The sequence below is a fragment of the Nannobrachium achirus genome, assembly GCF_963921795.1.
Source record: "Nannobrachium achirus genome assembly, chromosome: 22".
Lineage (NCBI taxonomy): Eukaryota > Metazoa > Chordata > Actinopteri > Myctophiformes > Myctophidae > Nannobrachium > Nannobrachium achirus.
In genome coordinates, this window is record NC_137829.1 from 48,874,251 (window position 1) to 48,899,343 (window position 25,093).

General features: G+C 43.0%; 1 protein-coding gene across 1 annotated transcript in view; it reads right to left on the minus strand.

Annotated features, from left to right (window-relative positions):
• Positions 1–25,093, minus strand: part of acvr2aa (activin A receptor type 2Aa) — a gene marked incomplete at its 3' end in the record, with an annotated part of 83,104 nt that overhangs the window by 6,640 nt on the left and 51,371 nt on the right. The window contains 5 exon segments of the mRNA XM_080753065.1: positions 2,623–2,761; positions 11,889–12,003; positions 13,302–13,447; positions 17,714–17,857; positions 20,168–20,311. Of these exon segments, the coding sequence (XP_080609191.1) occupies positions 2,623–2,761; positions 11,889–12,003; positions 13,302–13,447; positions 17,714–17,857; positions 20,168–20,311 (688 nt within the window).

Consider the following 25,093-nt stretch of genomic DNA (forward strand, 5'->3'; position numbering starts at 1 on the left):
AGATTTTTTGAAAAACGTATGTTTCTATGTCAGCAATCTGGCCGGCCATCGTCAAAGAAAAGGTCCTTTTCACTTAACTGGAGCTCAGTTAGTCTGTTCTTGAGAGACTACCATGTCAGTGGTTCTCAAACCTTTTCATGTGAAGGACCCCCAAAATGATATTTATTTGGCCACGGACCGCCATCTCAAAATATCTAGTTCCAGGGACCACACAGAAGCAAAATTTTAGTTACAAACGTTCGCTTTACAAAATACATATATTCAAAGATTTGCACACATTTTCACGACTTTTTTCAAAAATAGCAGATCTACAAGCTCGCGTGAGCTGTGGTTAAAGCATTCAATAATTCTAGGCCTAAAATGGGATAAATATGGGCGGGGCAGGCGTTCTGCTTGTGTGCTGTGCTAAAGGCAGAAAGGGCTGGTGGGGGCAGACCCAAAGCCAGATCCACTCAATACTGCTGAATAGATCCAGACAGATTGGATCCATACATACAGGCAGTGCTGTGCTAGGCTCTGTGACCAGAATGAAAAGAAAGGCAAGCACGTTTTCTTTCTTGCATCCCAGACTAGAACATGCAGGACACAAAGCGCACACATCATCACATGTATGCTGTGCAGACTGTATGCATGCACAGACAGACACCCACTATTGATATGAAATACAAGCTATTGATTTGGAGTTCATGACCTCTATCCCGTATGGCTACGGTAATTGATTAGGAATATATGAACAAGCTCTGTGATGTCACAGTGACATTGATGAGGTGATGTAACGTGACATCACTTCCGTTACGTAAGGACACGACATTTCTCATGGTATACTGCGGTCGCAATTAACACATCGACTGCCCACTAGGAGGCGCCAGTCATCCCCTCTGAGTGCCCCCATAGCACTTCCATAGAAGAATACGAGGCCCTGTTGCGTCAATGCATGCGTGATGACGTCACTTGGTCACATGAGCGCAGACAGGATGTTATTGTGTAACTTACTGTATGGGCTAGTGTTGATCATAGCTGTTCACTGCCGATCAAAATTTTGACATTTTGCCGCATGCGGCCACAGTTTTAGCCATAAAACAAACATCGGAGATAAAGGGCTTTAAAGATGGGGAAATGCATTGGAGTATACGGAGAAAAACTGCCGCGCGATGCTCTCAGCGTCGACTCGAAGCGACTAGCGGCTAATGGGCTACATCCAGGCGTAGCCCTGACCTAACGGTGAGATATAAAGTTATACTGTAATTACAGTAAACGCGTCCAACGCGTCGTGGGCCTCCAGCGACATCAAAGAAATTGTCGCGTAGACACCTCGTGGGCACCCGCTGTGTTAATGATTAATCTCTGTCGGGTGGAAAATGTCAGAAACTGTTACTTTTCAGGACTCAAATTAAAATAAATTGCGCCGCATTTCAAGCTTGCGGCTCTGTTACTTTTGATGCCTTTGTGTGTATGATCAAGCCGGGCATTCATTTTTGAAAAAGCTAAAAAAAAAACTACAAAAAGTTAAAATATAGATATACAAGCGGTTTCTGCCCCGACAGCAATGATATTAATAAATAAAGCCACTTACATAACAGCATTCTAAGGTTGGCAAGAAATATTACCTCTAATAGTAGCCATGTGTTGCATAGAGAATATAGGTTGCTGCCTTCAGGAAGGAGATACAGTGTTCCTGCATACAATAAGGTCAGACTAAAAAGGTCCTTTGTCCATCAGTCGACATTAAGGCTTAATCAGGAGTTTGGCCAGAGGTAGGCTTAGCGGTGGACACTGCTCTTGTCTATATTATCCTTATGTATGTAAACCTGTCTTGTTTTTGTTCCCTCGTGTCAAATGTTTGTATATATGTTTCGCATACATGGCTGCTGTGTCGCAAGACAAATTTCAGTGTGAACTGACAATAAAGTACTATATCATACAAGTTTCTGTTAATTATAGTACACTGCTCAGTGCTCACACATGGCCTCCTCCTGTGCTCGTGGTGTTGTACACAGTACATGTAGTGTAGTGTATTGGCAGCCCATTGATTGTACTGCTGCACTAACTAGTTTAACACACGCTGGATCCAAGCCAACGCTACACATTATCACCAGAAGGCAATTTCCTGTGCTTCGCCCCCCAACCGGTATGACTGGCACCGTGTCCCTTTCCCCTCTTCGCTTCACCACTGTTGATTTTGACAGCAAACTTTGATTAACTTTTAGTCATAGTCTATTGAATAAAATGTATCGTCATATTTTAGTCATCTAAAATGTTTTAGTGCTAGTCTAGTTTTAGTCGACTAAATATACGATTTTAGTCGACTAAATCTACAGTTGATTGTGTCAACATGGTGATTTTACTCTTGGTTGCATGCTGAAAATAAGCGATCTACAAGCTGTAGATCTGCTATTTTCAGAGCGCAACCAAATATAAAATGACTCGTCTTTTAGTTCTACTCGACCTCTTCCCCACTAGTCGCTCCCTAACATTTTAGTCTAGTTTTCATTTGTCGACTAAATTGTCAATATATTTAGTCTTAGTTTTAGTCACCACAACTTAGTTTTTGTTTAGTTTTGATTCAGTTTTCGTCAGTGTAGACGAACATTTTTCGTCATAGTTTTGAAACACTTCACTCACCATCCGCGGCCTTGCAGCGCGAGGCCAGCTCCCACAGCACCAGGCCGAGGGCGTACATGTCTATCCTCAGGAAGGCGTCCCGCTGGAAGTTGATGGCTCCCTCCAGCACCTCGGGAGCCATGTACCTCCTGGTCCCCACCTGGAGCAGAGCAGAGGGGAGAGGAGGGAGACCAGCAGCTGTTAGAAACCTGCTGCAAAGGTATTATCGTCTCTCGCTGATGGATGGCTGATGATGGCCAACTGCTGTTTCGGTTAATTGCGTTATTTTTTTTCCCCCTCACTACTTAACTCATTGAGTGCCTATCCCGAACTAGTTCGGGATATTCGGGATCAAAAACAATCTTTTATTTGCTATTTTACTTACCCCGAGCTGCTTGGAGCAACGTGGGTGGTCCCGGCTCGCCCAGCGCTAGCCAACGAGCTACGCTAGATGCTCCGACGATTTATTCCATTGAAAATGGTTTAAAATAAAGTTTAGACCCCCCCCAATGTTCACCCAATGTTCATTGTAGGCGGCGCGACGTATTCCAGGGTGCCTATCCCGAACTAGTCCGGGATATTTAATGAAATGGAATAAAATGATAAGAGGCCTTCTGAAGCCTGGCCTGATTTTTCTAGCTACTAGCCGAAAGCTAACAACGTCCCGGCCGGACGTTATTTGCGAACGAAATCGCCAATCTCCGCCTAATCCAATGAAAGACCAATCTTTGAAGGCTTATATCTCTGGATTGTGTCTTTAGGGAAGCGGCGCGAGGTTTATTTACGGCGAAATCGCCCAAAAATGATCTTTTAGATGACAAAATGGGAATAGCCATTCTGTTAGCATTATCATCCGGGACATTTCCATGACGTGCATGAACGTGAGCACGTGAGGTCCTGGAAGGTGAGGTCCTGGAAGCTAAAGCGCTCGCCTATGAGAGATGCGCTGGCATTCTATGGCCCCTAGAGGGCGCTGGCACTCAATGAGTTAAAAGCACATGAAACCATAGCTCTGGTCCATCGCGTCACCTCCAGTGACGCTCTGACAGACCCGTCGGCAAATGAATAGACCGCCTTTTCTCAGCCCCTACGAGTGCTCAACTTCAGTCAAAATAAACAAAACTACTTCACTACTCACCAAACCAAACTGGTAGTTTTGCGTTGTTGAAAGTCTATTCTCCACGGTGGTGAGCCCCTCAGCACCCCACCCAATCTACAAAATACACTATTTTTGGCATGAAATAAAGTGCATCCAACTCGACCGCCGCTTATTTCCGGGTTGTGAACCATTGTGTCTGCGGTGGCCGCTGGGTGGCTCGAGGTGGGTGCGTTTTATTTCATGACAAAAATAATGTATTTTACAGAGTAGGTGGGGTGCTGAGGGGCTAACCACCGCGGAGAATAGACTTTCTACAACGCAAAACTACCTTTGGTTTGGTTAGTAGTGAAGTAGTTTTGTTTATTTTGACTCAAGTTGAGCGCTGGTAGGGGCTGAGAAAACGCTGTCTATTCATTTGCCGACGGGTCTGTCAGAGCGTCACTGGAGGTGACGCGATGGACCAGAGCTAATGAAACCCCAGCGTCCCTATTCTGGACATCTTGTCATACTAAGGTGAACATTCGCCGAAAATAGCTGATCTCCAATTTTCTACATCATGCGATCCGATCTCATATGATGTCTTGTTGCAACATTTTTTTTTCTTTTAAAATCTGGTGCGGCAGGGAAAATAGGTGGAGGCAGAGAATAGATCCCAGGGGAACCCAGGCCATAAAGGGACATTCCACTGTGCCTGAGGCCCAAATCAGGCTGATCCGGTGGGTCTCAGGAGTGGACACACAGAACTGAATAAGAAGGAGTTGGAGCAACTTGGACGATGGGAGCCTTTTTATTTGAAAAAGGATTCCTGGCTAATAAGCCTTACACATGCCTTAATATTTTATAATTGCCCCATGTAACAAACATTTGAAATAAAAAAGAACTTAAATATTTGATTTATTTTAGAAATAGTACATCTTAACTCTTTGCGTGCCAGCGCCCTCTAGGGGCCAAAGAATGCCAGCGCATCTCTCATAGGCGAGCGCTTTAGCTTCCAGGACTTCAGCTTCCAGGACCTGACGTGCTCACGTTGATGCACAGCATGGAAATGTCCCGGATGAAGATGCTAACAGAATGGCTATTCCCATTTTGTCATCTAAAAGATCATTTTTGGGCGATTTCGCCGTAAATAAACCTCGCGCCGCTTTCCTAAAACACAAAAAAGAGATATAAGCCTTTAAAGATGCGGTCATTCATTGGATTAGGCGGAGATTGGCGATTGCGTTCGCAAATTACGGCCGGCTGGGACGTTGTTAGCTTTCGGCTAGTAGCTACAAAAATCAAGCCAGGCTTCAGAAGGCCTCTTATCATTTTATTCATTTAATTAAATAAAGCCGAACTACTTCGGGATCGGCACACTCGTGTACTCATCGGAAGCGGCGCCGAACATCGGGTGAACATTGGGGAGCTCAAAAATGTATTTTAAACCATTTTTAATGGAATATATCGTCGGACAGAGTAGAACGGCTAGCTGGCTAGCGGCTAGCGAGCCAGGACCACCCACGACTCTACAAGCAGCTCGGGGTAAGTGAATTAATAAAAAAAATATTGTATTGGATTGAAATAAAGCCGAACTAGTTCGGGATCGGCACCAGATGAGTTAACTTTTACCGCTCCCATCGCAAGTTGATGATGTAATGTGTCCATGTGTGCTCCAGCCCACTGGCAAGTATGTAATGCATGTGCAAATAAAAACATAACTTAATACTTCCTAAGGTTAATATGAGCAACAAATCAACATTTTAAAAACTTTTTTATTAGCACATGCATTGCATATGGCCAAGACCACACATGGACAAATGACACCAACTTGACGGGAGTTGTCCCTATTGAGTGAAAAATGAACAAATTCTGCAATAAATACAAATTTAGAATTTTAGTTATAGAGGGCAATTATAATGTATTAAGGCATATTTGTGTTATTAGACAGGGATCCTTTTATTAACAGGTTGGAAAGCCAAAAAAAAAAAAAAAAACATTTCTATGTCAGATTACAACTTGACCTGAAGATGATGTAATTGACATCGAAACGTCATATTATTCTTTATTAAAATAAAGAGCCTGGGTTGCTCCAACGCCTTCTTTATTCAGGTTTATGTCGGAGGTTAGACGAAGGAGGAACCCTCATTGTAGCTGGAGCCATGATATAAAAGCATTTATTCAGGTTTATGTCGGAGGTTAGACGAAGGAGGAACCCTCATTGTAGCTGGAGCCATGATATAAAAGCATTTATTCAGGTTTATGTCGGAGGTTAGACGAAGGAGGAACCCTCATTGTAGCTGGAGCCATGATATAAAAGCATTTATTCAGGTTTATGTCGGAGGTTAGACGAAGGAGGAACCCTCATTGTAGCTGGAGCCATGATATAAAAGCATTTATTCAGGTTTATGTCGGAGGTTAGACGAAGGAGGAACCCTCATTGTAGCTGGAGCCATGATATAAAAGCATTTATATCATTACTCATTACTGTCATTATTCCCTGTAGCCAAAATGATTTTTTTATTTTTTTTGCTCTCTAAAAAGATAATGCCACAACAGCATCTCATAATATCTAGGCTACATTTCACTTAAACGCCAGAGCTTAACTCTGCATGTAAATAAGACTTTTTTTAATTAATGTGAGAGATCGGTACATAATTCTGTTAGTCCTCCCAGTTTATATTAGCTAAAATGCTAACTAGCCAGCCTTTGTTAGCCGTTTGTAGCCAAATGCGGTAATATCGGGACTCCATTACTTAGCGATGCAACCCACAGTATTTATCCCATTAATTTAATGCCACGTGTGTTCCAAATGAACAATTATTAACCACGTAATGTATGATTTTGTGTATTATTATTTATTATTCTTCCGCCGTTCTTCCGCTGTTTCTTCTTCTACGCTGGTGAAATGATCCTGGAGCGGCCTGGAGACGTCTGTGACGTATGCTCCGGTGCGGAAGCTTCCTTTGTCACTGAGTTAGCTTAGCATTGAATAGATCAGTGTCGTCCTAAACTATCTAATTCTAACGTTCAGGGCGTTTGTTTTTTTGGACAATAAATTGACAGCCAAGAAAACATGGATGGAATGCAATCGTTCACTCGCCGTCGGAAAGTTGACTTTAGAGTAGACTATTCTGGTTGACTGGCTATGAGTGGCTAACGGCTAACGCTAGCTAGCGTTAGCTAGCGCTAGCTGCAGCGCTAGCTGCAGGCTATAAACAAATAAAACGTGACCCAACTCTATTGTTGCTCTCTTCTACAAGCTCACAACGCGAGGCGGTTAAGCCTGTAGATTGTGTTTTATTATCAGGTCAGATAATTCTTCTGACTGAAGTTACACAAACACTGATTATGCTACATTTAGCACAGTTAGCCCTGTTGCGCACGTAATAAATTCACTTCAACCCCTATGCTTCACCCTCGTGTTGAGCAGTTAATCCTATTTGCTACGTACGTCTACAAAAACCTTCATATTTCAAAGATAACGTGCTTACTGAAGTCTCACAGATGTCACAGTATGGTACGCTCAAGCAGAATTACCCGTATCTTTCGTATTGTTTAATAAACTGCATTTTAATCCGATCAGATGCCATTTTCTGTTGTTTTTCAGCCATGCGACCCCATCGGTTGCGAGGTGTACTGCACTTAGATACATTAATACCTTTTTAAGGAAACGACGACCGATCGGATTAAAATGCTCCTCATTAAATAATACGATCATTACGGGACATTCTGCTGGAGCGTACCCTATGGTGACATCTGTGAGCCTTCACTAAGCAATTTATCTTTGTAATCTGACCGTTTGTGTAGACGTATGTAGCAAATTGGTTAAACTGCGTAACAGCAGATTGTGTTGAATTCACGGTTGGCGCAGCGTAGCGTCTTTACATTTAGCCCAATAATAATGAGATGCTGTTGTGGCATTATCTTTTTAGAGAGCAATAACTACATTTTAAAACATACATAAACCACTTTAGCCCTATGTTATACCAAGGCTATTTGAAAATAGCCGATCTACAAGCTCACAACGCATTGCGGTGCGACGCGTTGTGAGCTTTTAGATCTGCTATTTTCAAACATTTTGTACTTTTACTTTTGGTACTTTAAGTACATTTGGATACCAATACTTTTGTACTTTTACTCAAGTACATTTTTAATTCTGGACTTTTACTTGTAACAGAGTGATTCTACATTGCAGAATTGATACTTTTACTTAATTATAAAATGTTGGTACTTTTTCCACCACTGTGTAAACGTTTGTGTTCTCATGCCAATAAAGCTTCTTTGAATTGAAGATTGAATTGAAGATTGCTCCCCATGTGGCGGAGTCAGGTCATTGCAGGTTAGAAATTTATTTAAAACTTGAATATCTCAAAAGTCCTATTTCAGCATGGCATCATTCTATAAGCCATATCTTCAAAACTGTTGGGTCAATCTCCACAACCAATATATCATTTTGTAGCTATGATCCCCAGCTTTCAAATGAAATGAAAAAATGAAAATGAAAAAAATTGCAATGACTGGCTCCTGGGGAGATTGGGACACATTTATTCAGGTTTATGTCGGAGGTTAGACGAAGGAGGAACCCTCATTGTAGCTGGAGCCATGATGATATAGAAGCATTTATTCAGGTTTATGTCGGAGGTTAGACGAAGGAGGAACCCTCATTGTAGCTGGAGCCATGATATAGAAGCATTTATTCAGGTTTATGTCGGAGGTTAGACGAAGGAGGAACCCTCATTGTAGCTGGAGCCATGATATAAAAGCATTTATTCAGGTTTATGTCGGAGGTTAGACGAGGGAGGAACCCTCATTGTAGCTGGAGCCATGATATAAAAGCATTTATTTCACTTTTTATTTTGGTTCTTCATTGACTTTGTAATATAGTTTTTATAGAATCCCCTGCTAGCACAGAGGGGCTATTGAGGTAGATCCATGGGGAGGGCTAGGTCAAGTTTTAACAACTTGAACCCTATAAACCTCTTTGACCGGGGTCCCCCAGGGCTCTTTCCTTGGATCCCTAATTGTTTCCTCTCTGCACCAAATCACTTTGCCGAAAATAGACGATCCACGCGCTCACAACAATGCAACGCGTCGTGGGCTTTTAGATCTGCTATTTTCACTGAATGAAAATGTGAAAATAGCAAAAAAATGCTAAAAAAATGGCTTAGAAGAGTAGTTCAGATGTACAAGCTCAAAACGTGTCTTGTACTTTTTCTTTTTTACTTTGAAAAATCTTGAAAGTGTTAGAAATATTTGTAATACACACACACACACACACACACACACACACACACACACACACACACACACACACACACACACACACACACACACACACACACACACACACACACACACACACACACACACACACACACACACACACACACACACACACACCAAGGTTCCATAAGCAGTGAACATCAAAGAGTTTTTGACCTTCGATTAAACAGGGATCAAACGGTACAACGTTCCATACCGTCACTGTGCTATAGGCTGACCGAGGTGAACTGAATGACATGTATCATGTACAGGGCTCCAGGGTGCGAGCTATTAAGTCGCATATGCGACTTAATTTCATAAAGTGCGAGTTAAATTTTAACCAGGTCGCGCACGTGCGACTAAAAAAAAAGAAAGAAAAAAAGACAATCCTCAATCGAGGATCGCCTGACGCCTCTTCTCTCTCTCTCTCTCGCTCCGTCTCTCTCTCTCCCTGACTGCCTGCCTGCTCCGCCCCTCCCCTTCACACACACACACACACACTCACACAAATACACACACTAGCGTCGGTCAGTCCGGTGGTCGAGTCACACACACAGACAGATTCTCTCTCTCTCTCGCTCACCTTGGAATGGATAGATATCACATAATACTAACCTTTCTTTGTATAACCATGCTTTTTCTGTTGTCATCTCGATAATAACCACAGGGCCGTGGGTTGTTTTTTTGCCATTAGATTAGCTATTGATTGATTAGAAATCGCTCGTGGATGTTTCCACCGTTGGTTACATTAACCTACTGTTACGTGCGAAAACAGGTGTGGGTCGTTAAGTTCCTCAGTGCCCAAAATGCGCTTTTCACTTCATAGACAGAGAATTAGCTCAAATTAACGGCACCTGTTAACTTTTCTGTCTTTGTTGTAGCGTGTGTTCTGTGTTAGTGTGTGTGTGTGTGTGTGTGTGTGTGTGTGTGTGTGTGTGTGTGTGTGTGTGTGTGTCCAAGTGAACGTTTTCTGTTGATCAAGCAGCTTACTTCCCAGTTCTCACTCCAAAACCATAAGGACAATTTTATTTTTCCATCCTGCATGAAAGCAGGCCTATTGCATTTAGTCTACGTTGTGCAAGTTTAAAGTCATAGTTCTATATTGCCTTTGTTAGCCTAGATATTCGCAAATCTTTCTTGAATTAATGTCTTTAGTTTGCAAATATTAACTTGAAGCAAAAATACATAAAAACTATGCTACAGCTTTTTTTTACTGAGACATATTGTTATCAGGGTATTCAACAACATTATATCGACAACAACTGTCATCAGCATAATAAAGCTATGTATTAATACCACACTAATACGCTATACAAAGAAAAAGATGGTGCTACCTAATTTCTGGTGGTGCTACCTAATGAAAATGTAGGTGGCACCAGTGCTACCTGTGAAAAAGTTAGTCTGGAGCCCTGATCATGTATGTCATTCAGTTCATCTCGGTCTGCACGGCTCTCATACATGATGAGCTGTGTTCTCCTTTTGATAAGGACCAGCAGGGACGTGCTGGGCCCCTGATTCAGCCCAGGAAAAAGAGTCGTAGAGGCCCTCATTGCGCGCTATAGAGAGAGATCTCTCTCTATAGCGCTGCTGCTACTCAAAGATTTGCCATTTCAGATCATGACAAGTGACAAGCCATTGGGCCAATTACTGTACATGAGTTATATTTTGTCGTTGTCGGGTGGAAACCTTGTATGTCCAAAACCGTTTGTTTTGTATTTATCATTATAAAAATGATTTAAACTAGTGAAAACAGCCTATCTAAAAGCTTGTAGATCTGCTGTTTTCACTACTTTTGTGCAACAGCCTTGTATGATGAAGCAGGGCTTTGCTTTATGAAAAAATGTATACATTTAAAACTTGGAGATACAAGGTTTCTACCAGACAGTGACGATGTACTTTATTGGCCGCTCAGCCCCCAAAATGGAACGAAGGCCGACATTTTATTTATTTATTTTTCCTAATGGCCGGCCTGGACCGGCCGGGAATGAACCGGCCGTTCGGGAGTTGTCCCGTTTTTCCCAATGGCCAGCACGTCCCTGAGGACCAGGTAGCATGAGGTTCCAAAGTCCACGTGGCGTCACCATCAGGGCCACACCAAGCCTTTGTGCCATTTAACGACCGGCACGTTCAGTTCAACTCTCACAGCGGTCGGTGTGAGACGATTTGTGAAACAGCATGAAAGGAGTCGCCCACACACTAGTGCTCAGTTTCCTAAACAATTAGCACAATAACGTCAAATTACAGCTGTAGATCTGCCATTTTCAAAAGATATTTATACATTTTATAAAACTTGTGAAATGGGGCATTCTGCATAATTAGTACTTTCTACTTTATTGAATTTAAGTACATTTTGATGCCGATAATTTTCTACTTTTTCTCAAGTACATTTTGAATTCCAGACTTTTACCTGTAACAGAGTTATTTCTACATTGCAGTATTGATACTTTTGCTTAAAGGAGTAGTTCACCCCCAAAACGACTTTTTTTCTATTGATTACTCATGCCATGGAGACTTGAGTTCAATAATATTTCTTTTTGTCACAAGACAAAAATTTGATTCAAGTACATTTACCCCCATTGATTCCGAATGGGGACCCGTTTCGAAACGGGTCCCCATCCGGAACGAATGGGGGTAAATTTATTGTTATCACATTTTTGTCTTAGGAATGTGACAAAAAACTAAAAATATTATTGAACTCTAGTCTCCATGGCATGAGTAATCAATAGGAAAAAAGTCATTTTGGGGGTGAACTACTCCTTTGAGCGCGAGTTCTTTTTTTGCGCATGGAGCAGAGCAGCACAGTTGCTGACATGCTAGGCCTTGATGGAATCCAAAAAGGTTGAAATCAGCTCAGCACTTACATATTACAGCCCCCCCCCCCCGGGCCCCCCTATCTGAACCCCTCTCCACAAAGCCTAAAAGCTAGCAGGCTATAATAGGAGCTCACCTGTCCATGCGTGTCCCCGGCAGATTTGCCGGACTCGAACCTCAGGGCCAGGCCAAAGTCAGCGATGCAGGCGCTCAGGTTGGCCTTCAGCAGGATGTTCTTACTCTTGATGTCCCTGTTGGGACAAAAAGCCTTCACTTCAGTAACTTTATTCTTGATGTCCCTGATCCCATCTTAAAATATTTAGTTCCAGGGACCCCCTAGAAGCAAAATTTGAGTTACAAAAATGTCTGCTTAAAAAACACATATATTCAAAGATTTGCACACATTTTCACGACTTTTCAAAAATAGCAGATCTACAAGCTCGCAGCGCGGCACTCGGTGCCGCGCTGTGAGCTTGTATATCTGCTATTTTTCAATAGTTAAAGTATTAAATAATGATCAGTCCCTGGAATTGGAACTGGAATTTTTATACTTTGGCTATTGAAAAATAGCGCGGCAACGAGTGCCGTGCTGTGAGCTTGTAGATCTGCTATTCTTTTTTTTTTTTTTATCGTGGATATAAGTGCAAATCTTTGAATATATATTTATTTCATATATTCAAATCTCCGCTTCTGGGGGTCCCTGGTACAACATATTTTGAGATGGGGGTCCGCGGCCAAATACATCTAATTTTGGGGGTCCTTGACATGAAAGACAGAAAAAAACCTTCACTTCAGTAACTTTAGTCTTGATGATGTCTCTGTTGGGACAAAACCTTCAATCAATAACTGTAACCCAACTTTAACCCCAAGACATGAAGCAGATTCTAAAACATGTCTTCAAAATCCCAACAGCTTTCTGTATAATTGCTACAGCATTGGTTCTCAAACTTTTTAATGTCAGGAACCCCCAAAATGATATGTATTTGTAAAATGTCCTTTAAAAAAAAAAGACGCCATCCCTTCTTTACAGACGCTCCAAAGCCGTACGCATTATTATATTATGCTTTAACTATTGAAACATGGCAGATATACAAGCTCACAGTGCGGCACCAAGTGCCGCACTGCGAGCTTGTAGATCTGCTATTTTTGAAAAATCTTGAAAATCTGGGTAAGTCTTTGAATATTTTGACCCGATTCTATAAGTGTCTTCTAAATCCTTCTAAGCTTTTATTTTTTTGGAAAAACCTATGTTTTATGTCAGTGGTTCTCAAACCTTTTCATGTCAAGGACACCCCAAAATTACATGTATTTGGCCGCGGACCCCCATCTCAAAATATTTCGTTCCAGGAACCCCCCCCAGAAGCAAAATTTGAGTTACAAACGTTCACTCAAAAATACATATATTCAAAGATTTGCACACAATTTTCACGACTTTTCAAAAATAGCAGACCTACAAGCTTGCAGCGCGGCACTCGTCTTGTATGTCTGCTATTTTTCAATAGTTAAAGCATTAAATAACCCTAGGCCTAAATGGGTAAATGGGTGTTACCTGTGAGCGATGGCAGGCTTGTGTCCGTCCTTCAGTCCGGGGATGTCCTCGTGCAGGTAGGCCAGGCCGCGGGCCGTGGTCTGGGCCATGTGGCACAGCTCGGTCCACGACAGCACGTTGGCCTTCAGGTAGTCTGTCAGAGAGCCCTGAGGGAGAGGGAGGAGGAGAGGAGTATAGTAGTCGTTATAGTAGTCCCAAAAAAAAAACACTAGCTTGTAGATCGGCTATTTAAACTCATTTAGTGCCCATCCCGCGATGTCTCGCGAAATATTAAAAGATGTCCGGAGTGCCCATCCCGGGATGTCGCGCAAAATATACTGTATATACAGTAAAGTCCGTGATTCGTTTCCATCGCACGTCCACGCGCACGCAAAGTGCTCCCGTCCCATAGAGAACAATGGATATTGAAATCTTTATACAGATTTTCAAAAAAAAAAGAAAAAAAAAAAATGATGCGAATGCTGGCATGTTTACACGATAAAATAGCTAAAGTATGGAGGCCGCCATCTTAGATCTCTGTTTACCATCTGAACAGGAACTAGTATTGGGTGAGTCAAGAACGATCGTCAAGAGGAACCGTCAGCGCAATCTACTTCCAGCCTTCAAAATAAGAGAGTGGCCGCGAACGGGACAAAATGCAGGCGCTCTGGACAACTTAACCCTTTCATGTCCGGGCTCTAAATGGGTTAAAATGGCCGAGATGAAATCCACCCGTTTCCGTGTGGGACACATCCGGTAAGCGTGTAGAGAACAGCTGAGAACAGCTGACATACAAGCTCACGTCGCGTCGCAGAGGTGACCGTTGTGAGCTTGTAGGTCACACTCGGCTCGGCCGCGCCGCCGGAACTGCCGCCCGCCTTCTGGGCAATGCATGACGGGAGGCTGGAAACTCGTGGATATAGGGGCTGAAGTGGTAATGATAATCAAAATCTACAAACAGGGTTCCCACACATTTTTACCAATTCATTTCCAAAACTTTTCCAAAACCTTTACAGAATATTTAACCCAATTCCCAGGACTATATAACAATAATTCAGCTCAATAACAGGTCGCTTACTCCTATGCGCAATGCCCAAAGACAGGTAGTGTATGGCAGTGGTTCTCAACCTTTTCAGGCCGTGACCCCCGAAATAATCATATTTTAACTGGGGACCCTGGCACCCTGACAAGGAATGTTGTATAACACTGTTCTATTGTGAAAATAGCAGATCTACATGCTCAGCATGTAGATTGGCTATTTTCACAATTTCTGCCTCTAATATTTGACAATTTGGCCCATGTTTAATTTGTAATTTAAGAGGTATTAACAAAATCAATAACCAAAGACAATGCATAGCTATTTTTTCCAGGACCTTCCAGGACCCTTGATAAATTCCAAAACCTTTCCAGTACTGGAAAAGTATTCTTCTAATTTCAAAATATTTCCAGGAATTTCATGACCGTGAGAACCCTGTACAAAGTAACTAAGTTTTCAAATAATTGTAGTTGGGTAAAAGTACAATATTTGCCTCTGAAATGTAGTAAAAGTAAGTAAAAGTACTGAAAATTGGAATTACCCCAGTAAAGTAAAAATATGTCAAAATTGTACAGTACAGTACTTGAGTAAAACTTTACACCACTGCTCCACCACCTTTCTCAGATATGCTGGATAAAGAATAAATATATATTTTCCCGAAGCGTGGACCACATAAAGTTTTCAAGCGTGTTTAAATAAACCCTTTTGCAAATCCCGCCCCATTCTGCCCTGTTACTATGATGGGACATTAACCCTGGGCAGATTGTTTTTATAGTGGAAGTGGATGGGATTTTTTTTCCCCTTCATAGCCTCATTACAGCTATATAAAGTACCAAAGGAAAAACACCTAGGTGATATTAATAAAAAGGGAAGACAAAGGTACAGTAGTTACATTGCAAAACAGGGGATTTACCCGAAAATATATGTTTTAATTTGTTTAATCCCAGTGGGACAGAATCCTCTTTGCAGATTCTTTTATAGTGGTAGTGGATGGGATTTTTTTTCCCTTCATAGCCTCATTACAGCTATATAAAGTACCAAAGGAAAAACATCTAGGTGATATTAATAAAAAGGGAAGACAAAGGTACAGTAGTTACATTGCAAAACAGGGGATTTACCCGAAAATATATGTTTTAATTTGTTTAATCCCAGTGGGACAGAATCCTCTTTGCAGATTCTTTTATAGTGGTAGTGGATGGGATTTTTTTTCCCTTCATAGCCTCATTACAGCTATATAAAGTACCACAAAAAACACATCTACGTGATATTAATAAAAAGGGAAGAAAAAGGTACAGTAATTACATAGCAAAACAGTAGTTTTCCCCCGAAAAATAAATGTTTTAATTAGTTTAATCCTCTGGATCAGAGATAGAAAGAGAAGCGCATTGCATCTTGGGTACTAGGAAGAGGACAGAGAGAATGTTTCTCCTCACATAATAGGCTGGCTTTTCGTAATTCTGCCCATTTAAATTATATGTACCCAATCGTGACTCTTAGACCATTGATAAGGTACATGTGAACTAGTTTGTTGAAGCTTATTCGTTATGATGAGCGAGATCGCTTGACGCTTGCCGTCGCTATCACCGTACCGGCCGATCTCCGTGTCGCGCACTGCGGACAGTTGTTGAAAGCCACATTCAATATTCTCCACTGCACAAACTCCACCCCCGATAGCAAAAAGTGAATGTTTTTTTCTGGTTGGCCAGTCAGGGAGTCTCAGGGACCAATCAGAAGGCTGACAAACGGTCTAATCGTTAGAAAACTCTTGCACTGATGCAGACAGAGTTGCTGCTTCCTTTAGGCAATGTGTCTACACCCGCTACATGTTTTTCCTCCGTTTATTGTTTTACTCATGGAATTATTATTTTTTTGTACATATTTGTTTACTGAGTAAACAGCACTTTGGTTCCATGCTGTCGTTTTAAACTGCTCTATAAATAAAAGTGGAGTGGATTAGTTTTCTAGTTGCAGCGTCTGGCCACTAGGGGGCAGGCAATGCCAGTTACAGAACATAAGAACACAGCTGTATCTGTCTGGAGCTGCACACTAATCTGCTTCTACTGTATATTATTACGCTATTGTCATGGCCGTGAATAGTTATCCAACTGCTGGGAATATTTCACAAGGCTTATTCTGAAATTATTTTTAAGATGAGCTTGTATGTACTATACGACGCCGTGAGGAAAAACGAGGAACGCATGTGCAGTCTGCACTTGGCCTGAAGATGACGTCAGATTTAATGTGCATGTATATTCTATCAAGTGGTCCTATGTCATTTTTGAACACCACATCTCCAAATTTCTTTTGCAAATTAATGTCGTACTTGATCATACTACAGCGTCACACGAAATAATCAAAAAGTAGCAGATCTGCAAGCTTGTAGATCTGCTGAATTTAGTCACAGCTTCACAGCGAGTTGCGGGTTCGTTTTCCGAGCCCGATGACCTTTGGTGTGTGTCACTCCCCGTCTCTCGCTTCCTGTCAATCTTAAATGTTCTTTCTCTTTCCTAATAAAAAAAAGGCACAAAAGCCACCCACCCCCCCATGCGATAAAAATAAAATAAAATCACACCTAGTGTGAATTGAGCGGTGTGAATTTATTAGTTTAAACATCCTGCAAAGCTTGGCCAATGTGACCCTGGGCGTGCAACAAACTTTGAAGATGTAGGCCAGATGTTTTCGGCAAAGACATTTGGTGTAGAGGGGACAAAGAGGGGAGTACAGCGTGAAATGTCAAATTATGTATTGACAAATAAATGTGAAAACACAAATTTATATCAATCCAAAATAAGCTGATGATTGAAACAATGAAACTATAGGGAATCTATGAAAAGGTTGTGGGGGTCCCTGCTTCAACTCTCTCTCAACTAAGGGGTCCTTGGCCTGAGAACATGGAAGACCCCTGCTCTAATCGCAATTATTTGACATAATCGTTTACATATTGAATATTTTTCATACATTTTCAAAAATAGTGGAAATAGCAGATCTACAGACATTTCCACTATCAATGTTTTTTTTGGTATAAAGTTGTCAAATATGTCAGTCATTTCATTGTATATTTAGGTTAGGTGTCATATGTGCCGTGTGCAACTTCAAAGCCCACAAGCCCAACAAGCCGAACAGGAATGTAATCGTCAACGACGAAAACACAATCTCAAATTTTGCTTCTGGGGGGGGGGTCTCTGGAACGGGGGTCTCTGGAACTAAATATTGAGTTCCAAATGTTCGCTTAAAAAATAAATATATTCAAAGATTTGCACACATTTTCACGACTTTTCAAAAATAGCAGCTATGTTTCAATAGCTAAAGTATAAAATAATTAAGGCCCCTCCACCTTGGGCCCTAGTAACTCAGTCCCCCCCCCCCCCTTGTGACACCCCCGGACAGGGCGTTCTACCTTGTCATGATAGGCCGTGATGAGCCACAGCTCGATGTCCAGGTTGGAGCCCCTCTTCTCAGCGCCGATGAAGTGCAGCAGGTTCTCGTGTCGCATCCCGCTCAGCGTGTAGATCTCATACTCGTTCTGCCACGACGCCTTATCCTGAACCACAAAGAGTTAGAGACATTCAGAACGGGTAGACATTATTGTGAATCATTATTTTATGCTTTAACTATTGAAAAATAGCAGATATACAAGCTCACAGCAAGGCACCGAGTGCCGCGCTGCGAGCTTGTAGATCTGCTATTTTTGAAAATACAAGCTCGCAGCGCTGCGAGCTTGTATATCTGCTATTTTTTACTGGTTAAAGCATTCAATAATTCTAGGCCTAAATGGGTTAAGACATAGTTATGGAGAGAAACAGACGAACAAACCCAAAGCCTCAGCCTGCGTTCTCGTCTAGGGCCACTGGTTCTCAACCAGTGGTCCTTGAGGGGGTTCCAGGTGGTCCCCAGCCAAACAATGTAGAGTTGGTAACCAAATGGACCCTTATGGATCTTTAACTCTTGAGAGTGTAAAACAGGGTTCCCACACATCTTTACCAATTAATTTCCAAAACTTTTCCAGAATATTTAACCCAATTTCCAGGACTATATAACAATAATTCAGCTCAATAACGAGTCACTTACTCCTATGCGCAGTGCCCAAAGACAGGTAGTGTATGCCAGTGGTTCTCAACCTTTTCAGGTCGTGACCCCCCGAAATAATCATATTTGAAGAGAGTTGAGGAATTTTGCATAACACGGTTTTAATGTGAAAATAGCCGATCTACTGTACATGCTCACAACGCCTTGTGAGAAAAAAGGCGTCCATTTCTCCTTCCCTGACGAGGAACAACAGAGTCGTTGGTGGAAGTGATCCAGAAATGTACGTTAACTTTATGTACAGTACATATTGATGGTGGTAGTGGGGGTAGAATAGGCTTTAAAACAGGGATTAATATAGCCGTTTACAAGCGCTAAGTGTTCTGCTCACAATCACTCTCAAGCGGCGCACGCTGTGAGGGAGGGAGGGAGGGAGGGGTGGTGGTTATCGCTACGTGCTCTGTGGTCAATGGAGGCCACGGAGGGCTTAGTGAACAGTGATTGGCCTAAGCTAAGGGCCCCGTGTCGTGTCAGCCTCCCAGGATTAAGGACCTGCAGGAGCTTTAAGCTCTCCTCTCCTTGCACCAAGAGAAAGACACCGTCATGCAACACGGGGAACAACACACACACACACACACACACACACACACACACACACACACACACACACACACACACACACACACACACACACACACACACACACACACACACACACACACACACACACACACATTAGTATTCGAATTCTTTGACCTCAAAGTATTCGAATAGTCGAATAGTCGACAGGACTGGCCAAACTTGTCAAGTAAGCAAGAGGCGAACATCGCGCGAGGCGCTGTGAGCATGTAGATCTGCTATTTTCACAATATTTATCTGTGGAACCGAGTCACATTAAATGTAATACCTACAATTCCAAGTGCTTAACAGGGTGGGGGTCCCCTGTTCAAATATGTTTATTTTGGGGGTCACGGCCTAAAAAGGTTTGAGAACCCCTGGTATAGAGCATTAACAAATTCATCCACCAGGGCCATTGACAACTCATTCTTATGACTTCCTATCTAGCCAAGCTTCATAAACTATACATTTTTTAAAGAGAAAACAATAAAAATAAAAAAATAAGCGAATATTCGACTTCGGTGAACAACGTCGAATAGTGACTTTGATATTCGAATATTCGAATATTTGGTGAATGCCCTAACACACACCAGTGTTCATTTTGACAAGCAACATTTGATTTAGTTTTAGTCATATTCCTTTTGAGTAAAAGTTCACATAGTTTTAGGTCATATTTTAGTCATCTGAAATGTTTTAGTCAACTAAATATGAGATTTTAGTCGACTAAATCTACAGTTGATTCAGTCGGTCCTCGATGGTGCGGTAATACCTGGTTTTACACTTGGTTTGCGTGCTGAAAATAGCTGATTTGCAAGCTCACTGCAAGCGAGTGAGCTTGCGGATCTGCTACTTTAGAGAGCGCAACACCCGAGCACAACCAAACTTGTCTACAGTAGCTCTTCTCCACTAGTCCCTCCCTAACATTTTAGTCTAGTTTTTATTCGTTGATAGTTTCAGTCATCATAGCATAGTTTTAATTTAGTTGACATCATCAACGACGACGAACATTTTTCGTAATCGTTTTTTTTTTTTTAGGTCAGTGTTTTCTCCTTAGTGGATTCCAGGGACTTTGTGGGGGTCTAAATTGACCCATACAAGTCTGAAACTCCCGTCAGGGTCCATTTGGTTCCATTTGTTGAGGGGAGACCTTTGAAATGTAATAACGCTTGAGAAACACTGTTTTTAGTGGAGGATATGAACCAAGTCTTACCTGGATGGGGAAGATCTTGACGGCCACGTGTTGGTTGAGGAGCTGTGCCTTCCACACGCAGCCGAAGCGACCCCTGGCCTTGATCTCTATCAGCTGCAGGGGCTTCTGGCCCAGGATGGGAGAAGGGGGCATGGGCCCAGGGTCCTGTTGACACACACACACACACACACACACAATGGCGTAAAGCAGGGGTCTTCAACGTTTTCAGGCCAAGGACCCGTTAGTTGAGAGAGAGATGAAGCAGGGACCCCCCCCACAAGCTTTTTCATAGATTCCATATACTGTAGTTTCAATGTTTGACAGCACAATCATCAGTGTATGTTGGATTCATGTCAATTTGTGTTTTCAGATATTTAACCACTTGAACCGTCAATACTGAATAAACTTGACCTTTCACTTTGTTCTTAGTCTGCTCTTTTTCCCCTCTACACCAAAGCTCTTTGCCGAAAATAGACGATCTACAAGCTCACAACGCCTCGCGCTGCGAGGCGTTGTGAGCTTGTAGATCTGCTATTTTTTTCTCACAAGGAGTCGCAATGTGAGCTTGTAGATCTGCCATCTTCAAGATTTACATTTCTTTAATGGGACATTCTGCATAACGAGTACTTTCTACTTTTAAAGTGCATTTTGAGACCAATACTTTTCACATTTTACTCGAGTATATTCTTTAATTCCGGACTTTTACTTTGCAACAGTAGCATTTCCACATTGCAGTATTGATACTTTTTATTTAAGTAAAACATTTGAGTACTTTTTTCCACCACTGGACCGCCGCACACGCACGCGCACACGCACACTCACACTCACACTCACACACAACACCGGTTGAGTCATCCATCACTCAGAGCTTAACATTCATCAGCTTGACTCACTGTGTGTGTGTGTGTGTGTGTGTGTGTGTGTGTGTGTGTGTGTGTGTGTGTGTGTGTGTGTGTGTGTGTGTGTGTGTGTGTGTGCGCGCGTGCGCGCGTGCGTGCGTGCATGTGTGTGTGTGTGCTCGGGGCCTCTGAGATGGGGGCCCCCTGATGTAGGGGAAAGGGAAACATGGGCAGCAGCAGCAAGCAGCAGCTGCAGTGAAGCTTTGACAGCAGGAGCTTACAGAGGCCGAGTGGGACGTCCTGAGCTTGTTCAACTTAAATCACAAACCTCTGTCTCTGGACTACTGGTGGGATGGACGGCTGGATGGATAGATGGATGGGTGGGGGTGGGTGGGGGTGGGTGGGTGGGTGAGTGAGTGGATGGATGTATGGATGGATGTGATGAGGCGCAGGGTGACCTAGTTTTTCGACCGCAGCCCGGGACACTATGCACTGCAGTATAGCTGCCACCGTCCCGTGAACCCGCTCTGCTCTTAAAAGGGACCCTATAGCGGTCCAACGCTGACTTCTGAGCCATTAGCAGAGATTGCCACCGTCTTTGACTACGATTTGGTTGTACACTTGGTTGTACGCAGCGTTTTCTTTTTTTGCTTACATTTTTTAAACGTTATTCACCGGCATTCGTGTTGAACTGGAGTGTTGCAATATTGTACAAAAAAATGATAGATAAGAGTGCAGGTGGACTGATTCATATTGGTGTTTTTTTTTTGTCCATTAGAGCATTAGTTTCAGTTTTTTATTATGTGAAGGACCCCCAAATTTATACGTATTCGGCCGCAAAACCCTTCATCTGAAAACGTTTCGTGCCAGGGAGACCCCCTGAACAGAAGATTCATGTGAGCTTGTATATCTGCTATATATATTCTGAATTAAAGTATAACATTAAAGTGGTTAAAACGATTGTGATGCTGTATTGACACGTTTCGCTAAGTTCCTGGGGGTTCCCGCCCGGACCCTGCTTTGAGAACAAACGCGTTAAGAGGGGGAAAAAAAAGACGCAGCCGCTGCTCTGCGGACCGAGCGTTAACTGCGGAGAGTCCCTTGCATACGGACGGTTTATATCACCTAATAGGGTACTAAAGAGTGACCTTTGCCTCGGTTCAATCAAGGAAGAGAACTACAAAGGCAGGATGATAGGGCTGGTGATGAGGCCGGCTGATAAGAGAGAGAGAGAGAACAGCGGCGGTGGCGACGCGCTGGGCTACGAGGTGACCTTTCTGCCCGTTTTATATGGCTGGAGACAGAGAGGGGGCTCCGTTGTACCAGGAGAGGGGGGGGGGGGGAGGGGAGGGAGCAGAGGCGTCAGTTCAGCAAAAGCTAGGGTATGGCAAAGATGAGAGTCCTCACGGAAAAGAGGCATTACATTTTGTATAGTCTCGCGAGGCCAGACTGTTGCCTCCGTGATTTGGGCAAATGCTCCCGGCATACAATCTGGCAAACGGAAATAGAAACGATGAGTGCGAGTTAAAGCGGATGTGACGCAACCGCTCCCTTGGTGCAGTAGCAATAACATGTCCTACTGGAAGTGTTATGTCCCCTTTCAATATTTCTGGGGGCGTTATTTCGTCTTTCTCTGGTGTTATTGGTGTTACCTCCATGATGTTTTTCAAACGTTTTCTTAAACTATACACCCATAACAAGAATAGGCCGCTCAAATGATTTTGTCTGAGCTATTGTGTTTCTGTTATGTTTCCAATGGGACTACAGTTCAGTGTAGCAGTGACTACTTCTGATACTCGCCGTTCGGGAGCTGCCGTTACAGACTCTATATAGCATTCGGAGATTGTGGAATAGTTGTCTGGCTACGCGAGACTACATTGTGTATAACACGGTTCTATTGTGAAAATAGCAGATCTACATGCTCACAAGGCCTCGCGCTCCGAGGCGTTGTGAGCATGTAGATCGGCTATTTTCACGATGTCTGAAAGAAATAAATCCCTAGTTTTGTCAGTTTTTTACACAGGTTTCTACGGTTTCTTGGGCTGGATATGGCAGCCTGGAACGGTTGTTCAAGTGCAGCTAAACTTGGCATGTTAGAGTAAACGTGCCACAAATCAATTAACAATAATGCATTGCACCTGCATGTGCAGCTGACCTGCGGAACCCTGCAAATACACCATTTTGTCAAAATGGGGAGAATAAAAGCGTGGAGAATATAATTATAATACCTTGTTTAAGTGACCATTGTTACATTTTTGCATTTGTAGTTATTTTAATGTAATCTAACAACAGATTAACCAGCACAGACAAAGAGACATTCATGGATTTATATTTAAAAGTAACTTGTATTCTCCTCCCCCTGGACCTGCCATACCCAATTGACGCCCCTGGGTGGGAGGGGAGGGGAGGGGGGGGAGGCGCCCGGGGTAGCTTCCTGTCCGGGGCAGCAAGCATGGCGGCGCGGAGCCGTGTTGGTCAGTGACCGTTCACCACCTACAATGACCTTCTGCATCAGATGGGCCCTTTGTCAGCAAAATAAAATGGGACGCTTCCTCTAGAAACTCTGCGCCCTGTGTGTGCGTGTGTGTGCGTGCGTGTGTGTGTGTGTGTGTGTGTGTGTCAGAGAGAGAGAGAGAGAGAGAGGGAGGTAGAAAAGGGATCTGTAGTCATATGGCTCTTTGCTCGCTATTGCTGCTGAGCCTATTGCGGGATGAACCTGTGATTCAGTTTAAGGGTCAGATTTCAAGAGCCTTCAACTGGTTTTAATCGGGGAGGCGAGAGGAAGGGGGGGGTTTGTTATTGAGCACTGCGCAAAAAAAAACACACACACAAAAAAAGAAGAACTAGGACACCAGGGCCCCTGTGTAACATATAAGGTGTTTGTTTGTCTTTTTTGGGCTCCTATGGGGCCGGACAGCAAGCCCCGAGGAAAACCTTCCTTTACACGGACACGACTTCATGCACAGCCTCCCTCTCTCCCTCTCTCCCTCCCCCCGCCGTAGGGAGGTGAATCATCAAATAAAATGGCAAAGCGAAGGGGGGCTGGTGGTGGTGGTGGGGTGGTTGTTGTTGGGGAAGGAGCTACCGGTAGGGATGGGACAATAACCGATTTTATCGTTTATCGTGATTATCGTGAACACTCACGATAATCCTATCGTGGAGATTTAATTTATCGTGATATCGTCCTCCGTCATGCACTGGGATCAGTTCACCTTTTATTTGCCGAGCTGCATATCCGGTACCACTTAAACCCTCTATAATTGGTAAAAGGTACTTAATAATATACGTACTTGATACAGTATTTTTTTTCACTCTCTATCAAATGTCTTTGCCAAAAAATAGTCGATCTACAAGCTCATAACGTGTCGCATTGCGACACGTTGAGCGCTTGTAGATCTGCTATTTTTTGGGGCAAATGTTCCACCCCCCAGGATAATGGATTTTGATTATCGCGATAACATCGTAAATCACGATTTCTTTTGTCACAATGATCGTGAGATGACATTTTCATATCGTCCAAATCCCTAGCTACCGGTAGGTGCCGACGTGACAGAGAGAGAGAGAGAGAGTGAGAGAGAGTAAAGGGTGGAGGAGAGATATACCAAATGAAACGAGGTGACATATATAGGTTACATGGGCCGGAGGCGGAGGGCTGGCTAGTTAGTAGAGCCCGGGCTAAAGCAAAGGGATACAGTACATGCCTGCCTGTGGGCCCCTGCCCCCCCCCCCCCCCCCCCGCCGAGAAGAACCTCACACCAGCAGGGAGTGTACAAGGTCATGTTGATACTTCCATTCCCCTCCGTGTCAATCATTGTGAATATGAAAGAAAAACGGCAACCACAAAAAAAGAGACAACTAATAAAAACAATTGCGTTTTTTCTTTTTTTTTATGGTACGGTCGTCCCTGAGGGACGGGTCGGGATGGGAAGCCCCCCCCCCCCCCCCCCCCCACCCCCCCGAGGCATTTATCAAATTTATGAGGCGTTCTTTGTCCTCAAAAAAAAAAAGAAAAAAAGAAAAAAGGAAAATCGATACTCTTGTTTACAGGCAAACTGAGAGCGGTTTATCCTAGCCGGTGACTATGGGGCGGAAAAAGAAGCAGCTGACC